Source organism: Alligator sinensis, unplaced genomic scaffold (genome assembly GCF_000455745.1).
Source record: "Alligator sinensis unplaced genomic scaffold, ASM45574v1 scaffold1259_1, whole genome shotgun sequence".
NCBI classification, from domain to species: domain Eukaryota; kingdom Metazoa; phylum Chordata; order Crocodylia; family Alligatoridae; genus Alligator; species Alligator sinensis.
Genome location: NW_005843219.1, coordinates 92,951 through 117,892, shown reverse-complemented (window position 1 = coordinate 117,892; position 24,942 = coordinate 92,951). Strand labels below are relative to the sequence as shown.

General features: G+C 44.3%; 1 protein-coding gene across 1 annotated transcript; it reads right to left on the bottom strand.

Moving 5' to 3' along the window:
• Positions 1-9,771: 9,771 nt before the first annotated feature.
• LOC106723151 (olfactory receptor 10A7-like) lies at positions 9,772-10,710 on the bottom strand. Its single transcript, XM_014526945.1, has one exon. The coding sequence runs from the start codon at positions 10,708-10,710 to the stop codon at positions 9,772-9,774; it is 939 nt and encodes a 312-aa protein (XP_014382431.1).
• Positions 10,711-24,942: the final 14,232 nt, after the last annotated feature.

Below are 24,942 nucleotides of genomic sequence, written 5' to 3'. Positions count from 1 at the left end.
CGCCTCCCCCGCCTGCTGGGGCTCCATGCTACAGCTCTCTCCCCTCAGCCACCCCGTTGTCTCAGCGGGGCCGCCTTTTGTCTCTCCCGGCCAGCGTGCCCAGCCCCCGCCGCTCAGCCGCAGCCGGATAAATGCCTGGCTGACAGCCTGCGCCGGCGCATGGACTCCTTTTGGCTCCTCCGGCCCTGTGGGAGGTAATTGGGACCCTTTGCCGCCACGGGGGTCTCCCGGCGTCCCCGCTCCCTTGGGACAAACTACAAGGTGGCAGTGAAGGGTATTGAACTGAGCCTGCAGTCCATGCTGATTGATGTGCTCCATCCCAATCAGACATACATGGTACCTGGATATTCCATCTTCAACAACCTGTACCTAGCTTGGTACCTCCTGGAGCTAGTGTGCCAGGAGGGCCTGTATTTTCCCTTCTGTCACTGGACCAGGAGAAGGAATTTGACAGAGTGGATCATGGGTAGTTCACAGGCACGCTGTGGGCCTTTGGCTTTGGGCCCTGCTTTATGCAGGCTCTGCAGGTGCTATACGCCTCTGCAGAATGTTTGGTCAAGCTCGCTTGTTGAGGGTAAGATTCTGAATGACAGCCAGCATGGCTTCATCGTGGGTAGGTCTTGTCTTACCAACCTCATCTCCTTCTATGAACAGGTCACTCACCACCTGGACCAGGAAAAGAAGGTCAACATTATATACCTAAACTTCCAAAAGACTTTTGATCTAGTATCCCACAATATCCTTGTGGCAATATTGGAAGATTATGACCTTAACTGCTCAGCAGCTCAGTGGGTTGAAAACTGGCTGTATGGTAGGACCCAGAGAGTTTTAATGAATGGATCTGTGTTGTCCTGGTGCAAAGTGGTCAGTGGTGTCCCCCAGGGGTCCACGCTTGGGCCGGTGCTTTCCAACATCTTTATCAATGATTTGGATGTGGGGGTGAAAAGCTCACTGGCCAAATTTGCAAATGACACCAAGTTATGAGGGGCATGATCATGCCAGAAGATAGATTGCAGATATAGGTGGACCTGGACAGGCTGGATAGTTGGGCAGACCAGAACCAGATGAAGTTCAACACTCAGAAAGGTAAGGTGCTCCATCTGGGGGCAAAAAATATGCAATGTACCTACAGGCTCAGTGGTGACAAGTTGACTTTCACTATGGCCAAAAGGTACCTAGGGGTTGTGACTGACCATTGCATGAATGTGAGCCAGCAGTGTGATGCTGTGGCCAACAGGGCAAACAACATGGTAGCATGTATTAACTGTTGCATCTTATGTAAAACTAAGGAAGTGATACTCCCACTGTACTCTGCACTGGTGGGACCTCAGCTGGAGTACCACATCCAATTCTGGGTACCGTAGTTCAACAAGGATGTGGAAAAAATTGAGAAGGTCCAGAGAAGAGCCACCCGAATAATCAGGGACTTGCAAGACAAGCCATATCAGGAGAGGCTGAGGAGCTTGGTCCTCTTCAGCCTACAGAAGAGAAGGCTGAGAGGGGATACAGTAGTGGTTTACTGCTACACCAGGGGAATACATCAAGAACTTGGTGAACAGCTGGTCACTAGGGAACCCCTGCAGAAGACCAGGAGTAATGGATACAAACTCCTGGAAGGCTGCTTCAGGCTCAATTCCAGGAAAAACTCCTTCACAGTCAGGGTGTCCAGACTGTGGAATAAACTCCCTCCAGAAGTGGTGCAATCACCTACCCTGGGAATCTTCAAAAGGAGACTGGACAGTCACCTCGCTGGTGTCACTTGACCCCAGTTGTCTTTTCCCGCCTAGTGCAGGGGGACTGGACCCAGTGATCTACAAGATATTTTCCAGCTCCTAACAAGCTATGAATCTATGAAACTATTTTTGTGTTTCCCAGAAGCTCATTTTTATTTTCCATAGGCCCTTCCAGATGTGTAAGATTTCTGGTTTACAGTTACTTCTTCAAGGGTCCATGGAAGTGAAAGTGAAGAGACTCGGGGCATCTATACTTGTAAGGTATTTCTTCTCTAACACACACTAATTAGCATGTGTCAGAGCAGACTTGATTAAGGTGAGCAGATTCGATTAAGGCAGAGGATACACCTTCTTCTGGAGAGGGAGAGCAGCAGAAGAGCCATGGACACATGGAGTTGGTTTTGCCATCAAAAACAAACTTGTGAACCGATTCTCAGAACTCCCAGTTGGCATTAGCAAATGCCTCATGATTCTCTATCTGAAACTCGCAAAAAAACCCAACAGGTAACAATTGTGAGTTAATGTGCCCTGACTCTCAATGTCGATGAGATCATGAAGGAGAACTTCTACTCACAGCTTGACACCATCCTCTCAAATAAGTTCATCCTTCTTGTAGATTTTAATGCCAGAGTGGGAAGAGACTCAGAGCTTTGCAATGGTACTATCTGTAAAGAAGGAATTGGAAATCAAATGATAAAGGGGTCCTTCTCCTGATGAAGTGAGAAGAACACAGACTTATTATCACAAATACCCTGTTCCATCAAAGGAACAAGTTAAAGACATCTTGGAAACACCCTAGATTGAAACACTGGCATTTGATGGACTATATGATTGTTTGGACTCCTGATCACCAGAATGTCCTTATTACAAGAGTCATGACTAGCACTGATGACTGTTGGAATGACCACTGCCTCATCCATTCCTGCAACATCATCAGGATAGGTCCTAAACAAAGAAAGCAAAGGAAGCAGATCAGGCACAAGTTAAGCATTGAGTGCTTGAAGGACCCACTTAAACAGAGAGAATTCCAGCAACTCTTGAATGAGACACTACCAGCGGAGCATCCACAAGGAGTCAAGAAGAGACGGGACTCAAGACAGCTGTTCTCTCATCCTGTGAAAATACCATAAGATACTAGACCAGGAGACACCAAGGCTGGTTTGATGAAAATGACACTGAAATTCAAGATCTCATCAACAGGAAATGGAAAGCTTTCTGTGCCTGGCAGAATGACATCAACTCTGCCATCAAGAAAGATGCACACCAAAAAGCAAAATCAGATGTGCAGAGGAGAACATGAGAACTGAAGAATGAGTGGTGGATTCAGAAATAAAAAAATATCCAACATTTTGCTGACATCCGTGACACTCGTGACTTCTTCAGTGCTACCAAAGCTGTCTACAGCCCGAGCACTCAAGGCCTTAATCCTCTAAGATCCAAGGATGGAACGGCACTCCTGAAAGACAGCAAATCCATCACTGCTCACTGGAAAGAACATTTCCAGGACCTTCTGAATTGTGACTCAACTGTCAATGAAGATAAGTGTTAGACCCCGAATCCATGCGGTGCCCAATGACTAGAGAGACAACAGTCCAATTGCTCATGGATCCTGGTACTCATTAGCCAGAGCAGGTGGGGAGCAAACACCAGCACACATTGCTTACAACAGCTTTATTAAAAATGGAGACAGCTTCGACAAGGGTCCCAAAAACCAACAAACCAGGGACCTGCACTGAACAACAGTTCTTTCCAATATTTATACACCTTGGTTCATACATATTAACATTTATCTCACCCTCCTCCCACCTTTGGTTCCACCCATTTCTCCTCCCATCTCAAGCTCCACCTCTGTTTACTGTTTGCTTCTTTAGCATGGTATTGCCTATGCATTTCATTCATTTACATGCCTCTCTGCTAAGAGCGCATGCGTAAGACTTTGACCTCCATCTTCTTTTGGTCACTTGCAGTTTCTCAGTGATTCTTGCTGGTTTTCTTGCTGACTTCAGCACCATCTCCAAGGCCATATTTCTGATTTTGTCTCCTGACGCTAGTTGGTGGGCTATTCTATTTTTACTCAACATGTCATGCACTTTGCACACTACCTTTTTTGTTCAGAATCCGCTTACTTAAGCACTAGCAAAGTTAGTTACTTTTAATATATCAGCTAGCCTTGTGACTAGCAGCTTTTGCTGAGACACAGAAAAAAGCCTTCATTCAGCTGCACACTCAGTACTCCCCAAAACTTATCGTGCTGGGATCCTATGACTCCAGCTGACTTCCTGCCCCTGGGGCATGGGGCTGGACTCAATGATCTTCTGAGGTCCCTTCCAGCCCTAATGTCTATAAAATCTATGAAAATTCATATCGTTACCCCAACATCCAAAATCCATATTGTTACCCTAACAATAAGATCAACAATTTTCTGTAAAAAGCAATCAGAGAAGACCTAAGTTTACCACCTACCCTGGCAGAGGTTGGGAGTGCCATCAGGAAAATGAAGAATAACAAGGCAGCTGGTGTTGATGGACTACTTGCAGAGATTTTCAAAGGAGGAGAAGAACAACGTGCATGTCAGCTTCATGTCCTCATCATTAAAATCTGGAACAAGGAAGAAATCTCAGCTTACCTAATGGATGCCTTGATTCTTACCACCTTCAAGAAGGGGAACACAGCTGATTGTGAAAACTACTGAGACATCTCATTGTTGGCCACTGCTGAGAAAGTCATCGCCCATATCCTTGCTAACTGCCTTCTCCCACTTGCGGAAGAAATTCTTCCAGAATCTCAAAGTGGCTTCAGACCATCTCAAGGAACTGCAGACATGATCTTTACAGCATGTCAAATCCACGAGAAGTTTCATGAGCAAAATCAACCTTTCTATTTGGTCTTCATTGACCTCGCTAAAGACTTCAATTCTATAAACTGTGAATCCCTATGGAAAATCCTGTCCAAAATTGGCTGCCCAAACAAGTTCATCAGTGTTCCAAGACATCTCCAGGACAACATGTCAGCAAGAGTTCTCAGCAACGGATATCAAGCGGAACCATCTGAGGTGAAAACTGGAGTGAAGCAAGGTTGCATCATCACTCCAACTTTGTTTTCCATCTTCACCTCCACCATAATGCACCTCATCAATAGAAAGGTCCCACCTTGAATTGAAATTGTGTATAGAATGTACAGAAGACTCTTCAACCTCAACAGACTCAAGTCCAAAATGATCACCATAACAACATCCATAATGGCGCTCCAGTATGCAAATGACAATGCTGTCATTGTTCAATCTGAAACAGACCTCCAAACCATTCTTAATGTATTCTCAGAAGTCTACAAGAGTATTGGCCTAACTCTAAACATCAAGAAAATGCAAGTCCTTTACCAACCTCCTCCAAATAGCAACCCCCCCCCCCCCCCCCCCACACACACACACACACCCATCATTCAAATCAACAGAGAATTGCTGGAGAACATGGATCACTTTGCCTATCTTAGAAGCCATCTTTCATCAAAGGCAGACATTGACGCAGAAATACAACACCACTTGAAATGTGCAAGTGCAGTCTTTGGACATCTGCATAAGAGAGTCTTCCTAAATCATGACATTCTTGTTGAAACCAAGCTCTTGTTTTATTGAGCCATTGTCATTTCAACTCTGCTATATGGCTTAGAAACTTGGACCACATACAGAAGACATCTCAAAGTACCAGCAGCAGTGCCTTTGCAAGATCCTTTGGATTAGCTAGGAGGATAGATGCATACACATGCATAAACATCAGCATCTTGGCTGAAGCAAATTCCAAGAGCATTGAGGTCATGATCATCTGGAACCATCTTCACTGGACAGGTCATGTTGTTCTCATGCCTGATTCTGACCTTCCAAAGAGAAACTTTTTCTCACAGCTGAAAGAAGGTCAGTAAAGTAGCAGAGAGCAAAGAACGTGTTTGAAAGACACTCTGAAGGCGAGCATGAAGAGGTGTAACATTGACCTCAACACTTGGGAGACTTGCTCAGGACTGACCAAAATGGAGGAAGGCTCTTTGGGAGGGACCTCAACACTTTGAAACAGCTCATCAACAGGCAGAGGAGGAAAAGGGGAACAGGTGAAAAGAATATCAGAACATCCAACACAGCAACACAGTCCCCATCCCTCCTGGAAACACCTGTCCTCACTGCAACAACACATGTGGATCTAGAATTAGGCTATTGAGTCACCTGCAGACTCACTATTAAGATCCTTGAATGACAATTTTACTTGTTCATGAGTGATTGCCCATCATCATCATCACCTGAAAGGGACTTCTGCTCCAAAACATGCTAATTAGCATGTGTCAGAGGAGACTCGATTAAGCTCCAGCAGCCTCCACATCATGTGTATTCAACATCCCTACATTTTAGAATGGTGGCAGGAGCACTTCAACTAAAACAAGCTTTAGTTAAAATTCCCCGACTGCCATTTTGAAGTGCTGGGCACTGAATACACACAACAGACTTTAATTAGATCATCTCTCAGAGCTGCTCTAATTAAAACACACCCCACCTCACCACTGTCCACACTGGAGCACATGTATAGATAGCCTCAGAGACAGTCTTTGCACAGAATTCAAAAACATCATCTCTCTTTACTTGGTTGCATAAGAAATCCACAGACCTAGATAAAATAATTAACACAATTGTACATGTTTCTTGCCTGATTACTTTGCAGTTCCTTTTAAAGATAAGTATGATGGGAAAGGGAAGAAGAATGTTTGGTGGAACAGGCACCTGAGAACACTCAGGTTTGTACCCCCCAGAAAACCAATATTCATATTGATTTTAGTGGAGCTATTACAATTTACACAAGCCAGCGATTGTAGGCAGAACAAAATAACGCTCAGAGTCAGTTATATCTTCACAGTTCATTGCAGAAATGCAAAGAATGAAATGCATCATTACTTTCAGAATCAGTTAAGTCTCAAGTTTGGCACTTGTGTGGCTTTTAGGATTTATTTCCAGGTGGATGTATATCTGCTTGAGGCAATGAGGAGAAGATGCAAGTTATAAACCTCATGCAGATGGGGTTTCAACTTACATTTTCCATTTTCTGGCAACTATCAGGCCACGGACCAGACATTACCTGGAGCTGTTTCAAGCCTTGTCTTGAAGCTGACATGCCAGGCCACAATGAACAGAGTCTAGGTAGAGTGAAGAATAAGAGATCACTGTGGAGGGAGGGTGGTTTAGTGAAGTGAATGCTGCCTTAGAAGAGAGAGTTATGGCTGTTGCTCCCTCTGACTTTTTTTAACTCTTGCATTTAAGTTGGATAAACAGTAGGGCTGTGTGAAATTTCACTGGCAGTTTCGTTTTGACACTGTTTTGACTCGTTTTGAGCTCGAAACAGCAAAATCAAGATGAAACATAGAGCTTTGAAACAGCCTTGAAATGAAATGAGGCAAGTTGAAACTTTTCAAAAATTTGGAAACGTTTCAAGTTTCGAAGCTCAAGCTGGGCTTGCCTGCAGGCAAGCAGAAACTAAAGTAAGCGGGGGGGCGGGGGAAGAAGTGTGCTCATTATTGACTGTGTAGCTGGCCAGTGACTATCATCCTTCCCTAAGTTCCCTTCCAATCCCAGTGCTCTGGGGGAGGGATGGAAAAATTGCATAAAAGGCAGCATTGTTTGACCTGCCCTGCTTTCTGCCTTAGTCTCAGTTGAGAGAAGGTGCACCTTAACACATACATCACCCACCCATGGGATGAGTTTTGCCTGTCAGCAGCTAGAGGAGCAGGGCCCCAGACGCCAGACTCCCCCTCCACCTATCTCTTTGACAGCTGGCAAGCTTCATGGCCTGGCAGGGCCTAGCACCCAGGCCTGCAGTAGATTTCACCCCCTGTGCCCCAAGACAGACACAGCTGCACAAGCACCCATGTCATGAGTTTTGCCTGTCAGCAGCCAGAGGTGCAAGGCCCCAGAACCCAGAAGCCCCTGTACCTATCTCCTGGAAAGCTGGAAGGCTTCGTGGTCTCAGCAGGGGCTAGCATGCCTGCAGTTTTCACCCTACTGCACCTTAATACACAGTGTCACCCATGTCACAAGTTTTGCTTGTCTGCAGCTTGAGGTGCAGTTTCCCCCATACCCCTGCACTGATCTTCTTGAAACTTGGCAGGCTTGATGATCTCATCAGGGACTAGTAGTACGGGGGTAGGAACCAAAAAACCGGTGCCCCGTACCCTGGCAGTTTTGACCCTGCTGTAGGTTAACACAGACACGTGACATGAGTTTTGCTTTCAAGATTTTGAGGTATAATTTCCCCAAACCCCCTGGACTTATCTCCCTGGAACTTGGCAGACTTCATACACTCTATAGGGTCTACCACTCCTAAAAGTTTCATGTAAATTAAGCTATAAATGGCAAAGTTATAGGGTATTTCAAGCTTCCCCATTATAGCCTATGGGCAAAACGTCATCGAAACAGCGAAACTGTTTTGACAAAATAAAATGGAACAGAAGTTTCAAATCAAAACAAAATTAAAAATGAAACACTGTTCCATCAAATACAAGTCGACATGGAACAGTGCCATTTTGTACAGCCCTAATAAACAGTATAGGGATATTTTCTGCACCTCTGGTAGTGGTAGGTGGGGAAGGAATGAACAAAGGGCTCACTCTCTTGTAGGCAGCATCCATCTTATAAAATTGCCATCTCTTTACACTTCACCTTTTCATATGAGCCACTTATCTTCTACTCTAGGAAATCTGGTGGGCCAGCTTCAAAGGGAAGGCCAGAGAGCACCAGTGTCTAGTCAATGACGTAGTAACTAGAGTAGCTTGCTGGAAAGTGAAACATGCAGTTTCAAATTTTGAACATTTTGTTGTGAAGTGGGAGATGTAAGTTCAAACCCTCCCTCGGAAAGAGGGGCCAGGAACCTGGGTTTCCCCCTCCATTGGCAAGTTACATAATACTAGACTAATGGGCTAAAGTTGAGTGGGCACTCCATCTTCCTTCTCCCATTCCCCCCATAGTTTGTTTTTTTAAATAAAGTTTGGGGAAATTACAGACAGTTATGTTCATATTTGCATGATTATTTTTCATGTTGGGGACTGTCCAACCATAGTGGAGACTTCTGAGCATGATGAGAAGGGAAGCCTGGGGTGAAAATATTTATGCAAATAAAATTGCACTTTCATGACTACATGTGTGCCACCGCTCTACATAACAATGAAATCAAACTTGGCCCTTAATGTCCTTGTATGCTTTTGAAAACCCCTGCATTACAGATATCATTCAAATTAGATTTTGAATAAAATTAATTTTAAATTCTCAGGTATATGGCTTTGAAGGTGGAGTGACTCTGTATTTGCATAATAACATGCCAATGATAAAATGGTAGCATAAAAGTGTTGGTGTAGCTGTGATGGTCCAGAAATTATGTAAGACCAATGATTTCTTAGGGTGATGGGGTTGGGATAAAATCAGACAAGCTTTGGAATGCAAGACATTCTTTGTCAGGCCTCATAGTAATAACAATAATAATATAGGCAGTGGTAGGTATGACCAAGTGGAAATCTTACACTGGGACTTCTAATTGTTTTTTGTTTAGTGCATGAGCAAGTCTTAACTCTTTGGAAGGCCCACTGTATTGTCATTAATTTGGCATTATATAAAGCTTTGTGTAATGGATGCTTTAGAACACAGGGAGCTGTCTGAATAGAAGATAATTTTCTCAGAATCTGATATTATTCTGGGAGCCAGATCTTTAGGCAAAACTGCTCCATAGGATGTCTTTTTCTTTTTTCTTTCTTGCTCTAATCCTGTAAGGAAGGATTAATCTGCATATACTTTGTAACCACCGCTGTGCAAGGAACTGGACGTAACATAAAACATATACACATAGACATACATACATATACATACACTTTAAATGAGTAATTATTATCAGTTAATCCAGGCTCCATGACACCTACTTTTACCTCAGGGAGTCAGTTACATTCAAGGCCCTGGAGTTCTGTTCCAGCAGGATCTCCCAGCAGTCAACTGGGGTAAAAGAAGCTGTAACAGAACTGATAATTACCATGAACTTCTTTTTCTGCTCAGTGTTCTCCACATGGCTCCCTTCACTTCATTGTTCCTCAGGCTATAGATAATGGGGTTTAACATGGGGGTGATGACTGTGTAGGAGAGAGACAAGATCTTCTTGGTGTCAGGTGAATAGCTGGACTTGGGCCAGATGTATGTCAAGCTGCTTGTGCCGTAAAACAGAATCACGACCATGAGGTGGGAGGAACAAGTAGAAAAAGCTTTGTATCTACCCTCTGCTGATGTCATCCTTAGCACGGTATGGATGATGCAAATGTAGGACACTATAATCAGTACAAATGGGACCATTATAATTATTACAGTAGCCGTGAGGGAATGCATCTCAAACTTGTAGGTGTCTGCACACACCAACTCTATGAGAGGAGGGCCATCACAGAAGAAGTGATCCACCTCATTGGGTCCACAGAACGGGAAACTAAAGAGCCATTTGACCTGCACAGTCCCCATAGGGATTCCTGAGATCCACAAGGTCAGCATGATTTGGATGCACATCCTCCTGTTCATAATGCTCGTGTAGCGCAGTGGGTAGCGTATAGCAATATAGCGATCATAGGCCATGGCAACCAGGAGGAAGCACTCCACAGTTCCAAGGAAAAAGAAGAAAAACATCTGTGCTATGCATCCAGAGAAGGAGATGGATTTATTCTCAGAGAAGAGAATTGCCAGCAGTTTGGGGACAACTACGAGGGTGAAGCAGATTTCCAAGAAGGACAAGTTCCTGAGGAAGAAGTACATGGGGCTAGAAAGGGCTGGGTCCACCATAGTAATGAGGATGATGAGGATATTTCCTAGGAGGCTTGTGATATAAATAACCAAAATCACCACAAAGAGCAGAAACTGGAACTGCTTGAGAGTGGGGAACCCCAAGAGAATGAATTCAGTAACTACAGTTTGATTTGCCCAGATCATTTTCTAAGTATCCAAAATGTGGTGTTCAAATGAAAATGAGAGAGATTCTGCACTTTCTTAATGCGTCGGCCAGCCCAGGGATTCTGACGGGGGGGCACAGGTTTCACCAAAAACATAAACTTGCCATCCTAGGCAGAGAAACCTGCTTCTTTGGTTTTCCATTCAGGGCAATTCTGAATATTATTCAGGGTAGGTTACTCTTTGGACAGATGGAGTCTTAGGCTGTAGGTGGGTACATTTACTGATTGTGTGATCAGAGCCTTCATCTCTTGGCTTTCCCACATCAGGTGTTCATTTATCAACTTGAAGTGGACTCAGGGTCTCCAAGGCTTGGTAAAGAAATATAGTCCCTAGCAAAGGACCTTACAATTGTCCAGTATCATGGACATAATAGCAATGGTGAAAACCTTAAGCAATCAGCATATGTCCTGAAAGGTTGAAAGAAAGCCAGGTAACATTTTAGCATTAATATAGATACCTTAAAAATGCAATAATTACTCTTTTTTTGCATTTTCATCATTATTTGAATGGAAGAAATCTTTGTATTGTTTTAACCAAGTTCAAATTTATTTCTGTCTGTAAGAAAGTGGAGAGGGGTGGGTTGGAGAAAGACCAACACTTTTAAAACCCCTAACTGTAGTTATTTTTTTACATGGAAAAGAATTCACATTTTCTGAACAAGAAAATATCACCTGCCTACATAAATAAAATATTTGTGCTTCCATTAAAAAAATGCCTTGTGTAGGTTCAGTACTTTAGCATTATCCACATCCTAGGCTAAGTTGCAGTCTGCAGACAGTCACACACTTGCTTAACATTTTTATTCTTAATAATCCTGCAGATATCCGTGGGGATAGTTGCAAAGGTAAGCTTAGGCAGATGACTTCAGGGTTTACACTACTTGGGTCCCAGTTGCCTTACAGAAAGAACAGTGAAATAACAATTGCCATTAAAATAAATGGCAAAACTTCAATAGTGTCAGGTTTTCCTTCAGTATAACTACTTCTTTTTTCAATGTAGATACCAAAGATTTAAAGTTATGTAATATAATCATGTTTATCCATTTAAGATGCTAAAATACTACAGTCTTTACTATGACCACTTATGTACTAAAAGACAAAACTCAGGATAAAATAGATTACCATAACCAGGCAATACAATTGGGCTGGAGTTCTCCACATATGTACTATCATTCAGCAAGTAAAGAATCTGATAATTTGAGAGTAATATGAACATGAAATGTTGCTGAAATATGTCAGTGTATAGATATATCAAAGAAGTACTTTCCAATTACAATATACAAAAATACATTGCAAATCCGTGTATAAAATTTGATTTCACATCAGAGAACTAAAAGCAAGGTGGAGAACTTGCTTGTTTAATACATTCTCCAATACAGCTGATTTTGTGAATGTTCTGTTAAAACATACATCCTCATTTTAAAGGAATAACCCAGAAAGATACTTTATTGATCATTCAGTGAAAAATTAAATAATTTTACAATTATTTGTAATAGCTCTTTTGGGAAAAGGTAAAGCAAATACTGCTTTAACTATTTCATTGCATGGAATCTGAGAAAAGGTACATAATGATACTTGCATAATTACAACAGAGAACAATAGCTTGTAAATAAACAATGTTATGATTACAAGGAACACAGTACAACACAGTAGGTATTTAGATCAGGGTGACGCTGTCCTCTTTCCTAACACCACCCCCGCCCCACCCCTTTCTCCGTCTATGCATCTGTCTCCCTACCTGATGCATCAATATCAGTGGACAATCCACTCACGATTTGCATTTGTCTCATATTCAAAGTTAGCTATTCTTACCATTCACTGTTATTTCCCCATACTTTTCTTGTGTTTAATAGATGGATTTAATTTGTGGCAGCTGTTCTCAATGCCATGGGTGGAAAGCTGAAAGAATTGCCTTGCAAAATTAAGGGGAACAGCCATGGTGTACTTAATGGAATTTCTAGTGCATTACTGACAAGCAGGAGACCTGACAGGCCAATAGCACTAAAGTGTCCCAAACCACATCCTGCTTAAAATACTCTTGCCTTTCATAACTCCTCCTCCATATCCAAGGGTGAGGTCTCTTGCTGCTTGCAATGAACTACATCATCCACTCCTGGGACACAGCCACAGGAGAGACCTGGAGCTCAGCTTGAAATGGTTTCAGCACTTACACTGAGCGTTATGGGCTAAAGGTTAATATGGATGTAGACAAACTTAGTTACATGACTAAAGCTGAGAAAATAGACAGACAGTTGGATGTTTATACTAATATTCAATTATACTGAGATCATAGAAAAGTAGAACTGGAAGGGACCTTCAGAGATCCCCCTCTGCCTGAGGCAGGATCATCCTAATACAAACACTCCAATAAAAATCCTTATCTAACCTATTCCTAGAACTGAACTATCAACCCAGTTGCACAGCTACAAAGCATAGCAGCCTAACCTGGCACATGTAAAGCAGTGGAAAGAGGGCTGCCAGTGTCTTGCTGCTGCAAGGATTGTTAAAATGTGCTTTAGCGATCCAAGGAAGAGGGCTATACTCCCATTGCAGAGAAAGGCAAAAACGCCACATCTGTAGCAACAGGAGGGATAGCCTCTGGCATTGGGACATGGGGCCAGGAAGGATTTTTCTATCAGGCAGCCCAGCCCAGATTAATTGCCCAGCTGACCAAACATGCCAGAGGCTCCAACTGGTAGGCTCACCCCTGTTGGTGAACCAGCTGGACGCTGTTTAGAATGATAGGACAGTAGTTCTGGAAGGAATGTCATGAAGACATCTAATTCCCCCGCTCCCCCAAGACAGGGTCAAGCCTGGCTAAGTCATCCCAACCCAATGTAACCTGGTTTTGAAAATGTCCAGGGGTGGAGATTTAGGCAGCCTGTTGCAATGCTTAACAACCCTCGTAGTCAGAAAGCTGTTCCTAAATCTCCAACCTAAATTTCCTCTCTTACAGCTCCACTGCTCCTAGTCCTGTCCACTATGCCATGTAGTCTTTCTAAATCTTCTTTGTAACCACCCTTCAGTAATTTGAAGGCTTATCAAATCAGCCCTCAGTCTTCTTGTCTGCAGTTCTTTCAGTTTGTCCTTATTAGTTCTGCTCCCCAGGCCTCTAAGCATTTTATTTCTCTCCACTGGACTCCTTCTGCATCTTTCTTGAAGTATGGTCTAGGGCCTCTTGACTGGATGCTTGAGATAGATGGCAACCTCCCCACTTAAGTCTACCTGGGCCTGCAGATTGCAGGCCAGCCAACAGTTCTGCCTGAAGATGTTCTGTGAGTAGGCTTGGTTAGACTGTTGCTGAGAGAGATTTGAGGGATCCCCCAGCCACTGCAAAGTGGGGCAATAGCAGTGGGAGTAGCAGCAACAAATTCACCATCTGGATCTGTGCCTCTCTCAGAGGAGAGAGTAGATCCAGTGATTTTACATGTGCAGGGTAATTTAATCTAGGCAGATGGAGGACAAGAGATGGCAGTGGATTTGTGAAAGTGAGCCAGAAGCACCTGTCATTTTAAGTAGATAGTGCTGTAAGCCAAGCTTTCTGCATGGGGCTGCAACAAAGGAGCATAGGCTTGCCATTAGGAAACCTGTGTGTGGGGCTGGGGAGCCACATGACCAAAAGGGGTGAGGCTTAGAGGGATAGAAAGCAGGGCCTGAGGCAAGGTAGGCATTCTGACCCTGTAGACTAAAAGAAGCAGAGGTCTGGGGAGGGGAGAGACCTGACTATGTAAGGAGGCAGGGCATCAGACTGGGGAAGCTGCAGGGAGCCTTACACCACTAGGTATCTGAAGAAAAGTGTTTTGAGACCTGGTTATTACAGCTGGTTGCTATGGCATGGTGTTCACCTGGGCTGGTGAGCCTCTTGTTTGAGAGCAGATGCTCATATCTTTTAGTTTGTGTTTAAATGCTGGAGGAGCAGATTGTGGCTGTAGGGGCAGAAGAGACCACTGAATGCCTCCTGGTTCAGCCCAGGATGGGCTGTGGAGATTTTGGAACGGCAAAGTAGCCAAGAAGTGGAGAAGGTTTTGTGGGTTGGTTTGTTAACTCTTCCTCTCACACACATTGCTGTGGACTCATTTTTAGAGAGGACAACTCAAACATAAATAGTGATGGAGGAAGGATGAGTGCTCTTATTATCACTTTAATAATGATATTGGTAATGGCCTTCCTAAAAGTGAACAGCATTTTAAGTAAGCAGATGTGGGGAAAGATTTAAATGGCTTCAGCATAGGTCAAACATGAATTTTTTTCCAGCAGTGTCATTTTGCCATATGGTGGAGGCCATAGTGTGGTTGAAAAGAGAGGTGGGAGCCCTCTTGATGATCAAGCCCATGTGAAAACAGGCCAATAAGGGTGACAGTCTTAATTATGAACCTTAAGCTAGTGTTAAACAGTCATCCATAATATTTCCTCCGTCAGCAGAAAATGATGGTGAAGGCTGGAGGCACAGAGGTGGATGTTTTAATGTCTGTACCCCTCCTGAAAGAAGCGAACCGAACTCTTTAGAAAAAAAATAGTGGTGTGTGTATTACCAGAGGAAAGCTGTGGCTAGTGGTGGGGGATTTTTAACTGTATAATTGTGAAGGGAGATCAAACAAGGGAGAGAAGCAGCAAGTGGTTTGGATCGCTCAAATTTGTGGAAGGAGGTTTTAAAGGATAACGTTGGGTTTTGGGGTGTTTTTTGTTTTTGATATGTGGAGAAGTGAGTGGGATTTTTCAATAGTGGACACTAGAACAGGAGCACAATCAAGGATCAACTTCTTTTTTTTAATCTCGCCTGATTTTAAAGTGATTAATGAGGAAGTCGCATCTATATTTTTAATAGGTCACTTCTTGCTGAAAGTGGAGGTGGGAGCTGGGTTATGACATCGGAGGCTGGAGCGTATGGCAATCAAACATGCAAATACTGGAAGAGGAGGGAGTTAGTAAAGATTTTTGGGCAGCAGCACAATGAGTAGCAAATGCTGAAAGCTACTATGTTGATGTCGCGCATCCAAAGATTTGAACAGCTTTCTTTGCTAGCCTAAATAAATCCAAGTTGCCTCTGCAGCCATTTTGCACTGTAAAATGAGACTAGAAAAAAGCTTGTTATGAATCTCAACTGCCTCTGTAGGTAGGCTATTATTCCCTTAACCCTTTGCAGCTGGGTTCCAGCCCATGAGTCCTGCACCTTGTTACAAAAACAGCTTAATTTGTGGAACAATACACAAGGTTTGCAGGTCTTTTGTCTCTCTGGGTGCATCTACACATACAATTAATGTGACACAATGAACTGTGAAGCATTTTGAGCTGGAGTATGCTGTTCCCCAGCACAGCATCTACACATGAATACAGGACAGCTGCACTTTGAGCCAGAGTGGAGGGGGCCCCTGGCTGGCAGCAGGCTTGGGGGAGGGCCGGCTCCAGGTGGCAGCACTGGGCGGCAGAGGAACTGGGTGCTGATCCTGAAGAGTCACATGGCTAGGTGGCAGGTAGGAGTCTGGCCCCCATCAGTCACGGACTAGGTATGTGTTTCAGTGCAGTAAATGACTCTGTCAGAACTATCTTATGGTGGAGTCAATGTATTGTGCCCTAATACCAGAACTTGTGTAGACTGTGACACTTTTACTGCAGAGCTAGTTAGTCAGCCTGTCTGTTGCTTAATGGAAGGAAACGTGCTGGCCTGGTCAGCATGGGGCCCTGTGGGGTGGGAGGGAGTGAAACTGAAATTTTGAAAATAAACAGGATAAAGACTAGAGGAGGGCAAATTGAGGTGAGAAGCCACAAAAAACCCTCAAAAACAAACAAGAAAAAACCTGAAGGGGAATAGGAATGACTTAAGGTGGAGACCACCCAATGAAGTCCTAGGTTTGGCTTGCCAGTGTGGGTTGGGTAGAGAGAGATGCACCCAAACATGAAGGGGGGGGGAGGATGACCCCACAAGGAGCAATAAGACACAAATAACTAATATACTGTTTTATTTGTAAATTTTATTTTGCATTACTTTCACGCCACAGACTTCCCAAAGCAGCTAAACATTTTCCCCTTTCCCATGTCTCCCATTCTGTTTTCCTCCACCCACCTCCCTGTCTGGTCCCCTAGATGATCCCCCAAGAGCAGGCTCAGGGAAGAGGATCCTGCCCATCTCTGCTGCTGGTGCTGCTGCTGCCCTTGGCTTTATCTGGAGCAGGTCTGGAGTTCCTGCTGTCAGACAGGAACAGCTGCAGAAGTAGATGGGAGAGACGGGGAATGGAAGGGGGTTAAACATGCTGCTGAGCATGGATGGGAGGGAATAGGGTATCGAGCTGGAGGAGGTAGGATTCTTATTTGATTCTTGGTCATAAAATAATCCCTGGCTACTAGGGCTGTATGAAGCTTTGGGTGCTGATTTGATTTGAAGGAGATTTGGCTCAATTAGGATTCAGCCACCAAATCAAATCTAGAGACCAATTAAAAGGTCTGAATCAATTTGGGCAGTCCCTGCTCACTGCAGCAGGGAGCTGGACCCAGATTCAACGCCGGTAAATAAGGGGTGGGGGAGGGGACCTAGATTATCCCTAGATAACATTAATTGCTGTAGATTAATAAAAGTTGCTGAGCCAGACCCTAGTTAATGTAAATCTTTCATTCAAAGGGTTAGTCATTCAACTGTTATAATTCAGCAATTAGAATGGACAGGACCGATTCTTGGCTCTTGTATGCCATTGACTTCAATGGAAAAATATTGAATGACAACAGCAGAGGAGATGATCCCTATACATATCAAAGATAAATGAGCTTTAATGTGGATCTTCACTTCTGCTGTGAAACTTGCCTATTGAATTTTTCACCCGACTCGTTTACCATTTCAGTTAGTTATATTATACTTGCCTATGGTCTCCACTCCAGGACATCTTCTCCCCTTTATGCTCTGGTAGGGTATTAGGAGTAGACCAAGTAACAGGCCTTAAACTGAACAGGGGAGATGATTACTCAAAAAACAGTGGGCTTCAATGCTGAGGAGTGCATCCCTCCCATTCTCTTCTACTCTGCATGTGCCAAATACCAGAAATGAGGCCATGCAGCAGCCATAGAGTTCACATGGCATACCTTAGGGTGCACATAGATGTAACAATTGCACTGATATCAGAGGATACTGGTACAAGCCAAGACCAAGAATCTCTTATCTTCATGTTGCTTAGTTGGTTAGTTAAAAGGGGTGGGTAGCAACACTGCTCCAACTCTAACTCAACATAAGTGAGGATCAAAGTTGGGATGGATCATGCAGAGGTCAGTGTTGGAGCATGACGGGTAATGTCTGTATTTTGCCCATACCCTTAAGCACTCTGTCTTCAGTGTCCTTAATGGCACATACTCCATGCCCATCACTCTACATTATCACTTTTGAAGGGGTTTAGCATATATGGACCTAGTGGGCATATATGTCTTTTGCATCCAATCTCAGGTTCTGCAAAGAGTCACAAAAAAGCCATACGTCTCCTCCCTCCCCTGCCAACAGTCCAGAGTGGCCTTGCTTGCTTAAACTTTCTTGCCTAGTTGCTGCATCTTCATTTTACTGATCCCATTACCATTCTGTTGAACCGTATGAATTGATTAACAACTTTTCTTAGGGCTTCCTTCACCTCTGTTTCTCAGGCTATAGATAATGGGATTGATCAGGGGAGTCAGGGCAGAGTAGAAGACAGAAAACACTTTGTTTAGGTTTCTCAGTGCGTTGCTTTTTGGTATCACATAAACCATAATTAAGGTCCCATTAAAAAGGGTAACAACCTTGAGAGGAACAGGTAGAAAATGCTTTCTGCCCCCCTGTACTGGAAAAGACTCTCAGAACTGTGGAAGTAAAGCAAATATAGGATACCACAGTTATTGCAAATGAAAGAGGGATGTTTGTGCAGGCAAATATTAAGATGGTCCATGTAATCACTGCAGAACAGATTAATTAGTGGGGTTAAATCACAAAAATTTCATGGGGACCACAGAATGTCAATTGTGATTCTCAATAAAGTACATACCAGGAACCCACTCATCCAAGATCCACCTGCCAACTGAAGGAAAAGCCGACCATTCATGAGGGCTGCATAATATACAGGTTTACATATTGCTAAATATTGATCATAAGACATTGAGGCTAAAAGATAACGTTCTGTAATTGCCAAAGCAGTCAAACAAAAGAAGTGTGTGATACAACCACAGACAGAAATGGCCCCATCCCTCCAAGCAAGACAAGTTTGCCAGGAAGGAGTACATGGGGGCAGGGTATGAAGGTGTTGATCAGCCACAACCAGTACAATGATGAGGATGTTCCCAGCCACAGTCACAAAGCAGATCACTAGAAACAGCAAGAAGAGTGGAATGTGCGATTCATGGATATCCCCAAATCCCAATAGGATGAATTCAGCTATGGATGTTTGATTGTTCACTTTTCTTTTCTCTATCAGGATTAGCTAGTGCAAGAAGAAATTTTAAGAAATAAAAATAAGTAAAAACAAGGCCAGAATATTTTTTTAACTATTTAAAAGATCCAGAGCAGCAATCAAAATAAGTATTAATCTCCTCCTACCTATCTGAGTATTGTATTCTTTGTTTCTTACATATTTTTCAATAGAGTTATTAATCTCACAACAAATCTGACCTCTGTTACATATAATCCAATAACATGAATGACAATCACAGGAGTATGTGCTACAAAGCATCTTTCAGGATCACCTAATAAATGTGTAATGATATGGATATGGAATATTTTCAGGGCTGTGCCCTGGATCCTCTGTAACTTTTTGGCAGAGTTGGTACAAGTTTCAGTGCTCCTCCAGAGAGGACATGGCTCTCGAGCAACATTCTGCGGCCAGAGCACACACAGGAACACACTGCTCGGTATCAAACCTAAATGGCCATGACACTCCAGCCTGAATGATCTGGTGCTCATTTATAGCTGAGTCGAGACATAATAGCCTTTGGCACAGGTAGAAAGGAGATTAAAATTTGGGAGCTGTAGCAAGCCACTGCACCAGCTCTGCTACTGTTCAGTTTAACAAGTCATCTTTTATTGTTTGTTAGTGACTTCCTTGTATCAGAAGTAGTACCAATACAGTGAATCCACAGTTTAAAGATACACTGTTAGACCTTGACTCCATGAAGTTCCCAATAACTAGGGAGACGACGATCCAATTACCCATGGACCCTGGTACTCATTAGCTAGAGCAGAGCAGGAAGCAAACACCAGCACACATTGCTCGCAACAGCTTTATTCGGAATGGAGACAGCTTCGGGCCAGCTCCCTCACCGATAGAATATGGGGAGCTGCAATGAACAATAGTTCTTTCCCACATTTATATACTTTGGTTTATGCTTATTGCTATCCATTCTACCCTTACTCCTCCTCTGTTCCACCCATTTCTCCTCCCATCTCAAGCTTTGCCTCTGTTTACTGTTTGCTTCATTAGCATGGAATTGCCTATACATTTTACTCATTTACTTGTCTTTTTGCTGTGAGTGCATGTTGAAGACCTTGACTCCTGCTCTTCAGTCAATGGGCAGACTTTGACCAAAGCTTCTGGAGGCTTCTTCACCAATCACCATTCACCTTTTTGCATATGTTCATCTTGGATTCTGTTATCAATTACATGTTGTTTTCCACATTCCAGTCTGTTTTTCTGTCTTAGATTGTACCATCTTCCACCTTTTTTGGGCCCCTCTGTCTTATCTCATTCCTCACTGTAGCTGGTTCAGAGCACAGAGACTCACAACGATTCACTTGCTGCTTTTCCCTCAGAAAATGGTTGACACAGTTAAAATGGTTACTTGGAAAAACGACTTAGATATCATTTTGCCTTGTGGTCAGCAGCTCTGATAGGCCACAGGTTAAAGCCTTTGTATTCAGCTGCAAATCCAGTGCTCCCTGTGAGCGAGTGCCCTTATTGGGTACCCGGTTTTCAGGTAACTTCCCCCCAATTCCTGCCTGCCACGACTTGATCTTAACGGGAAGGAACAGTTGTTAGAAACCGGTACCCCGGTAAAAAAGACACCCAGGTCAGATCTTCACCAGTAATGCTTTATTTTACGTTGCCTGGCTCTTTCTCCAGGGATGACCCTCCTCCCAAGTGCTCGCCACAGGCGTTCTCCCCACCCGCCTTCACGGAGCAAAGCAGGATTACTTGTTGTCCCTTTACTCAGTGATCAGCCACTAATAGCCTGGTTAGCGGCTGATTACCGTCGACCCCGGGATTCTCCAGCTGCGGCTCGTGCCGCCTTGTGGAGCACGGCTTTGTAGCTTTACTATCCTGTTACTTTCTTTCACTCTCTTTCTTCTCACTAGCTGGCCGTTTGATCAATGATCAGCCGCTAATTGCCTCATTGGCGGCTGATTAACGCCGACACTGGGATTCCCCGTTTGCGGCTTGTGCCGGCTTGCAAAGTACGGCTTCGTCAATTTCCTTTTCTCTTTCTATTTTCTCTCTCTCCACCCTCTGGTACAGGGTCCGGGTTATAGGGACTGCAAGGTAGGTTCGGGGCTCCTTCACCCTCTTACTCCATGCCTCTTACTTTACTCTTCTTCTCCCCCCTCCCGGCTCAGGGAATCCTCCCGCTCTGAGTCCTCGGAGCTGTGTGTGTGTGTGGGGGGTGGGGGGGGGGGGGGTCGCGGCCGCTGCTCAGTTTCTCACTCACCGCAGCGGCTGTCTTTCAAGGTAGGATGTGATCCGTGGACGGGTGCATCACTCCTCACAATTACCCTTATCGTCTGGGTGTGCGTCCTTATCTCCTGGACTCTCTCGGGCTCTGTCACCGTAGGGGCCCCTTTTCATTTCTCTCGTCTCGTGCGTGCCCGAAGGCGCCCTTGGTAAGTTTCCCTCCTCTTTTTTATTACCCTTTTCAGGCTTCGTATTGGCTGCCCAGAGTTATTCATCAATTTCCTCGCTGTCTTTCATTCCCGGCAGCTGTTCCCTCTCTCTAGTAACTGCGTCACAGCTCCGGCGCTGTTACACTCCCTAATAATCCAAATATTGTCACCCTAGCACTCCTTCACAGGATTAGCATAGGCAGCAAAAGAGAAACCCAGCTGTGACAGCTGAAATTATGTCTGTGTGATAAAGGTGCTTGCTGAAGGCCCTATGAAGATTACACCAAGTGTTTTTTTCTCTATTTGTTTAGATATTAAGCTATATGTTGTTGCTAAAGACCTAATTAAAGTCTAAGATGTAGTGAGGCCTTGTATAAAGTAAGGCCTAGTAAATTTAGCAAAGCCTTGAAGTAGTAAGTCCCTGTGGCATAGTTAAAATTACCTTATGAAAGAAATTCAAGGCTTGTACTGCTAATTGGTCAGTCTAAGGACAGTTGACGTAAAAGGAATCTGAGTGGTTGTACATTATCAGAACCATTCAGAAGCTTTAAGTTGGCTGGAATATCTGGAAACCATTCAGAAGGAAGAGACAGCTTTGTGAAAAGGATTAGTTAGCCTGGATCAGTGGACCCGTGGACCTCGAGGAGCCCAAGAACTGCATCCCAGGGTCCTTTCTGGTACCCCTTTGGACAGTGTCATTCAGGGATGCCTGACTTCGCTGAACTTTGAGGAAAAGAAGCTTGCTGTCTATCAGGCATCAGAGAGGACTGCTGATAAGTTGCCAACATGAATTGCTTTTGTCTGTCATTGTTTGTCTTGTTACTATGCATAGTTGTGATTTTGTTAAGTCAATAAATGTTTCTTACCTTTCTACTCCCGACCATTCTCTCAATCCTGAACCCTACGCAGGTGTCTGGGACATAAATTGGCGTCACGAACAGGATTGAGAGGCTCTGGTCTGGAGAGAAAGGTCGGAATGATGGGAGCTGCGTGGGCCTCATTAGTAGCTTTACTTAAGAGGGTGATGGGGATGGAGAATCCCGGGTGGGATAAGGATAGGCTGAGAGTTGCCTCGAGTGACCCGGGAACCATACCCAATCATTAAGCTAGGTTTGCTGCTGCTGCCTGGGGTAAGCCTGAAAAGGGGTGCCTGTCATGGCTGCTGGCAACATGCCTGCAGTTAGGGGCCAAAGAGAATGCCTAGCTCCAGGAAGAAGTCATCCAGCTGAGTAAGGAGTTAAAAGATGTGAGAAATTCCAACAGCGTGATGTGCAAATCTGTGGAAGAGGTTTTGCCAGCAACCACCGACAGAGTGCACCTTGGCCTTGTTGGCCTTGGAGCCAGAGGCAGTGAATCACCCGGTAAGAGATGCGATCCAGCAATTAGTGCAGTTTCTACCCATTTTGCAGAAGCCAAGGCTTACCAAGCCAATGAAAACTGCCAAGGCCATGGCAGTGGCCTCAGTGAAAGATAAACCCCCTGACCCCCCCAAATTTTTGAGAACAGCCGGGAAAGGCCGGCCCAAGACTCTGCGAGCAAAAATGTGGAAAGACTTGTTAGCTGCCTGTTTCAGTGACGTGCAAATCAATAGACTGCCCATCAATGTCTTGCAAGGGCTGAGGGCTAAACACTGTACCAAAAGGAGAAGACCAAAAGCAGAGCCTTTTGTGCCACCAACAGTGTCACTGGAGAGATTCTCTGCCCTGAGACCAAAACTGTCAACATTTTCCCAGGCACATGCGGAGCTGCCAGCCTTTACCCCATCTGATCACATGGCCTAGGGAGTCCAGCCAGCCCAATCCCCAAAGAAAGGAGCCACAATGGGGGTAGTAGCAGGCTGAGGACTGGTATCTAAAGTTAATATTAGCCCCTTAATTCGGATACCTGTACAGATTCAATTAAGTAAAAGTGAAAAATCAATTGATATGCTATTTCACATGGGTGCCCAGATTTGCATTTTAGATTCCACAGATTGGAAGGGGGAGAAAGGAACCCCTTATCAAGTAATTGGAGTCAGAGGCACCAGACGACCAGGACATCTAGTTCGAGCAACCTTCATGTTACCTAATGGCTCTAAGGTAACAGTGGCCGCAGTAATACTTAAAGGGGGACCAAGCTTACTGGGACTTAATGTACTAAAAGGACAGCAGTTTGCCCTTGAACAAAAGAATTGGCAGTTTGAGTGTGCAGTGCCTCCCCGAGAAATAGAAGAAACAGCTGTAACAGCTGTAACTCGATGTAAATGATCCCACTAACCCTGCCTCCCATGAAAGGAGTACACAGACCCCAGTATCGAACTCCCCCTGAGGTCACACAACCTATCCAGTGTATTATAAGCCAGCAGTTAAAAGATGAGACTACTATTCGAAGCCATTCTCTGTATGACAATCCAGTGTGGCCTGTGCGCAAGCCAAATGAAGGGTGTCAGTTGACTATTGACTTTCAAGCTTTGAATGCTAATACTTACCCCTTGATGGCTGCCGTTCCATCACTACCAGCCTTGACAGAAAGCATCCAGAGTTATAAGTCTGCATGGATAGAATCAGTTAGTATCAAAGACATGCTTTTTGCTAGTCCCATCCAGGAGAGCCACTGGGCAGTATTTGCTTTCACGTGGATAGGGCAGCAGTATACCTACACCGTGTTGCCCCAAGAATGGATACACAGCCCCACCCTGGCTCATGGGGTTTTAGCTACAATAGTTCATGAAGTTCAAGAAACATACCCTGACCTACACGCATGTGGCAGTATATAGATGATGTCATGGTAGGCAGTCAAGACAGAGAGGCTGCCATCAAGGCCTTTGAATCATTGAAAGAGAAAGTGCTTACCTTTGGAGTCACACTGTCTGAACAAAAAATCCAAGAGGTCGGGCCCCAGCGTGAATTTCTAGGACTAGAATGGCAGAATGGGGGGCCCACAATACCAGCTGAGGAGCTGCGAGATATAGTGGAGACCCCGACTCCCACTAATGTGAAAGAACTGCAAACCCAATTGGGAGCACTAAAGTTTTGGCATAGGCAGGTTCCTGAGTTTAGCATATTGGCTCGTCCCTTGTATAACCTATGTAAAAAGAGAACTAAATGGGAATGGGGTCCTGAGCATAAATATGCCTTACAAGCCCTTTCATAGATTTCATAGATTTCATACATCAGGGCTGGAAGGGACCTCGGAAGATCATCGAGTCCAGCCCCCCGCCCAAAGGGCAGGAAGTCAGCTGGGGTCATAGGATCCCAGCAAGATAAGCATCCAGTTTCAGCCCTTAAAGAAGCAGTAACTGTTCATGCCTCTCTAGCAGCACGATGTCCTGAAGGAGAGCTTTGGCTCCATATAGGTGTCTCGGAAGGAGGACCACACTGGAGCCTGTGGCAGAAGGAGTCCTCGGAAGCAGAAGGAAAA

What these genes read in the sequence shown, in the direction of transcription:
- LOC106723151 (XM_014526945.1), bottom strand. Translation starts at nt 10,710, where the DNA reads ATGATCTGGGCAAATCAAACTGTAGTTACTGAATTCATTCTCTTGGGG.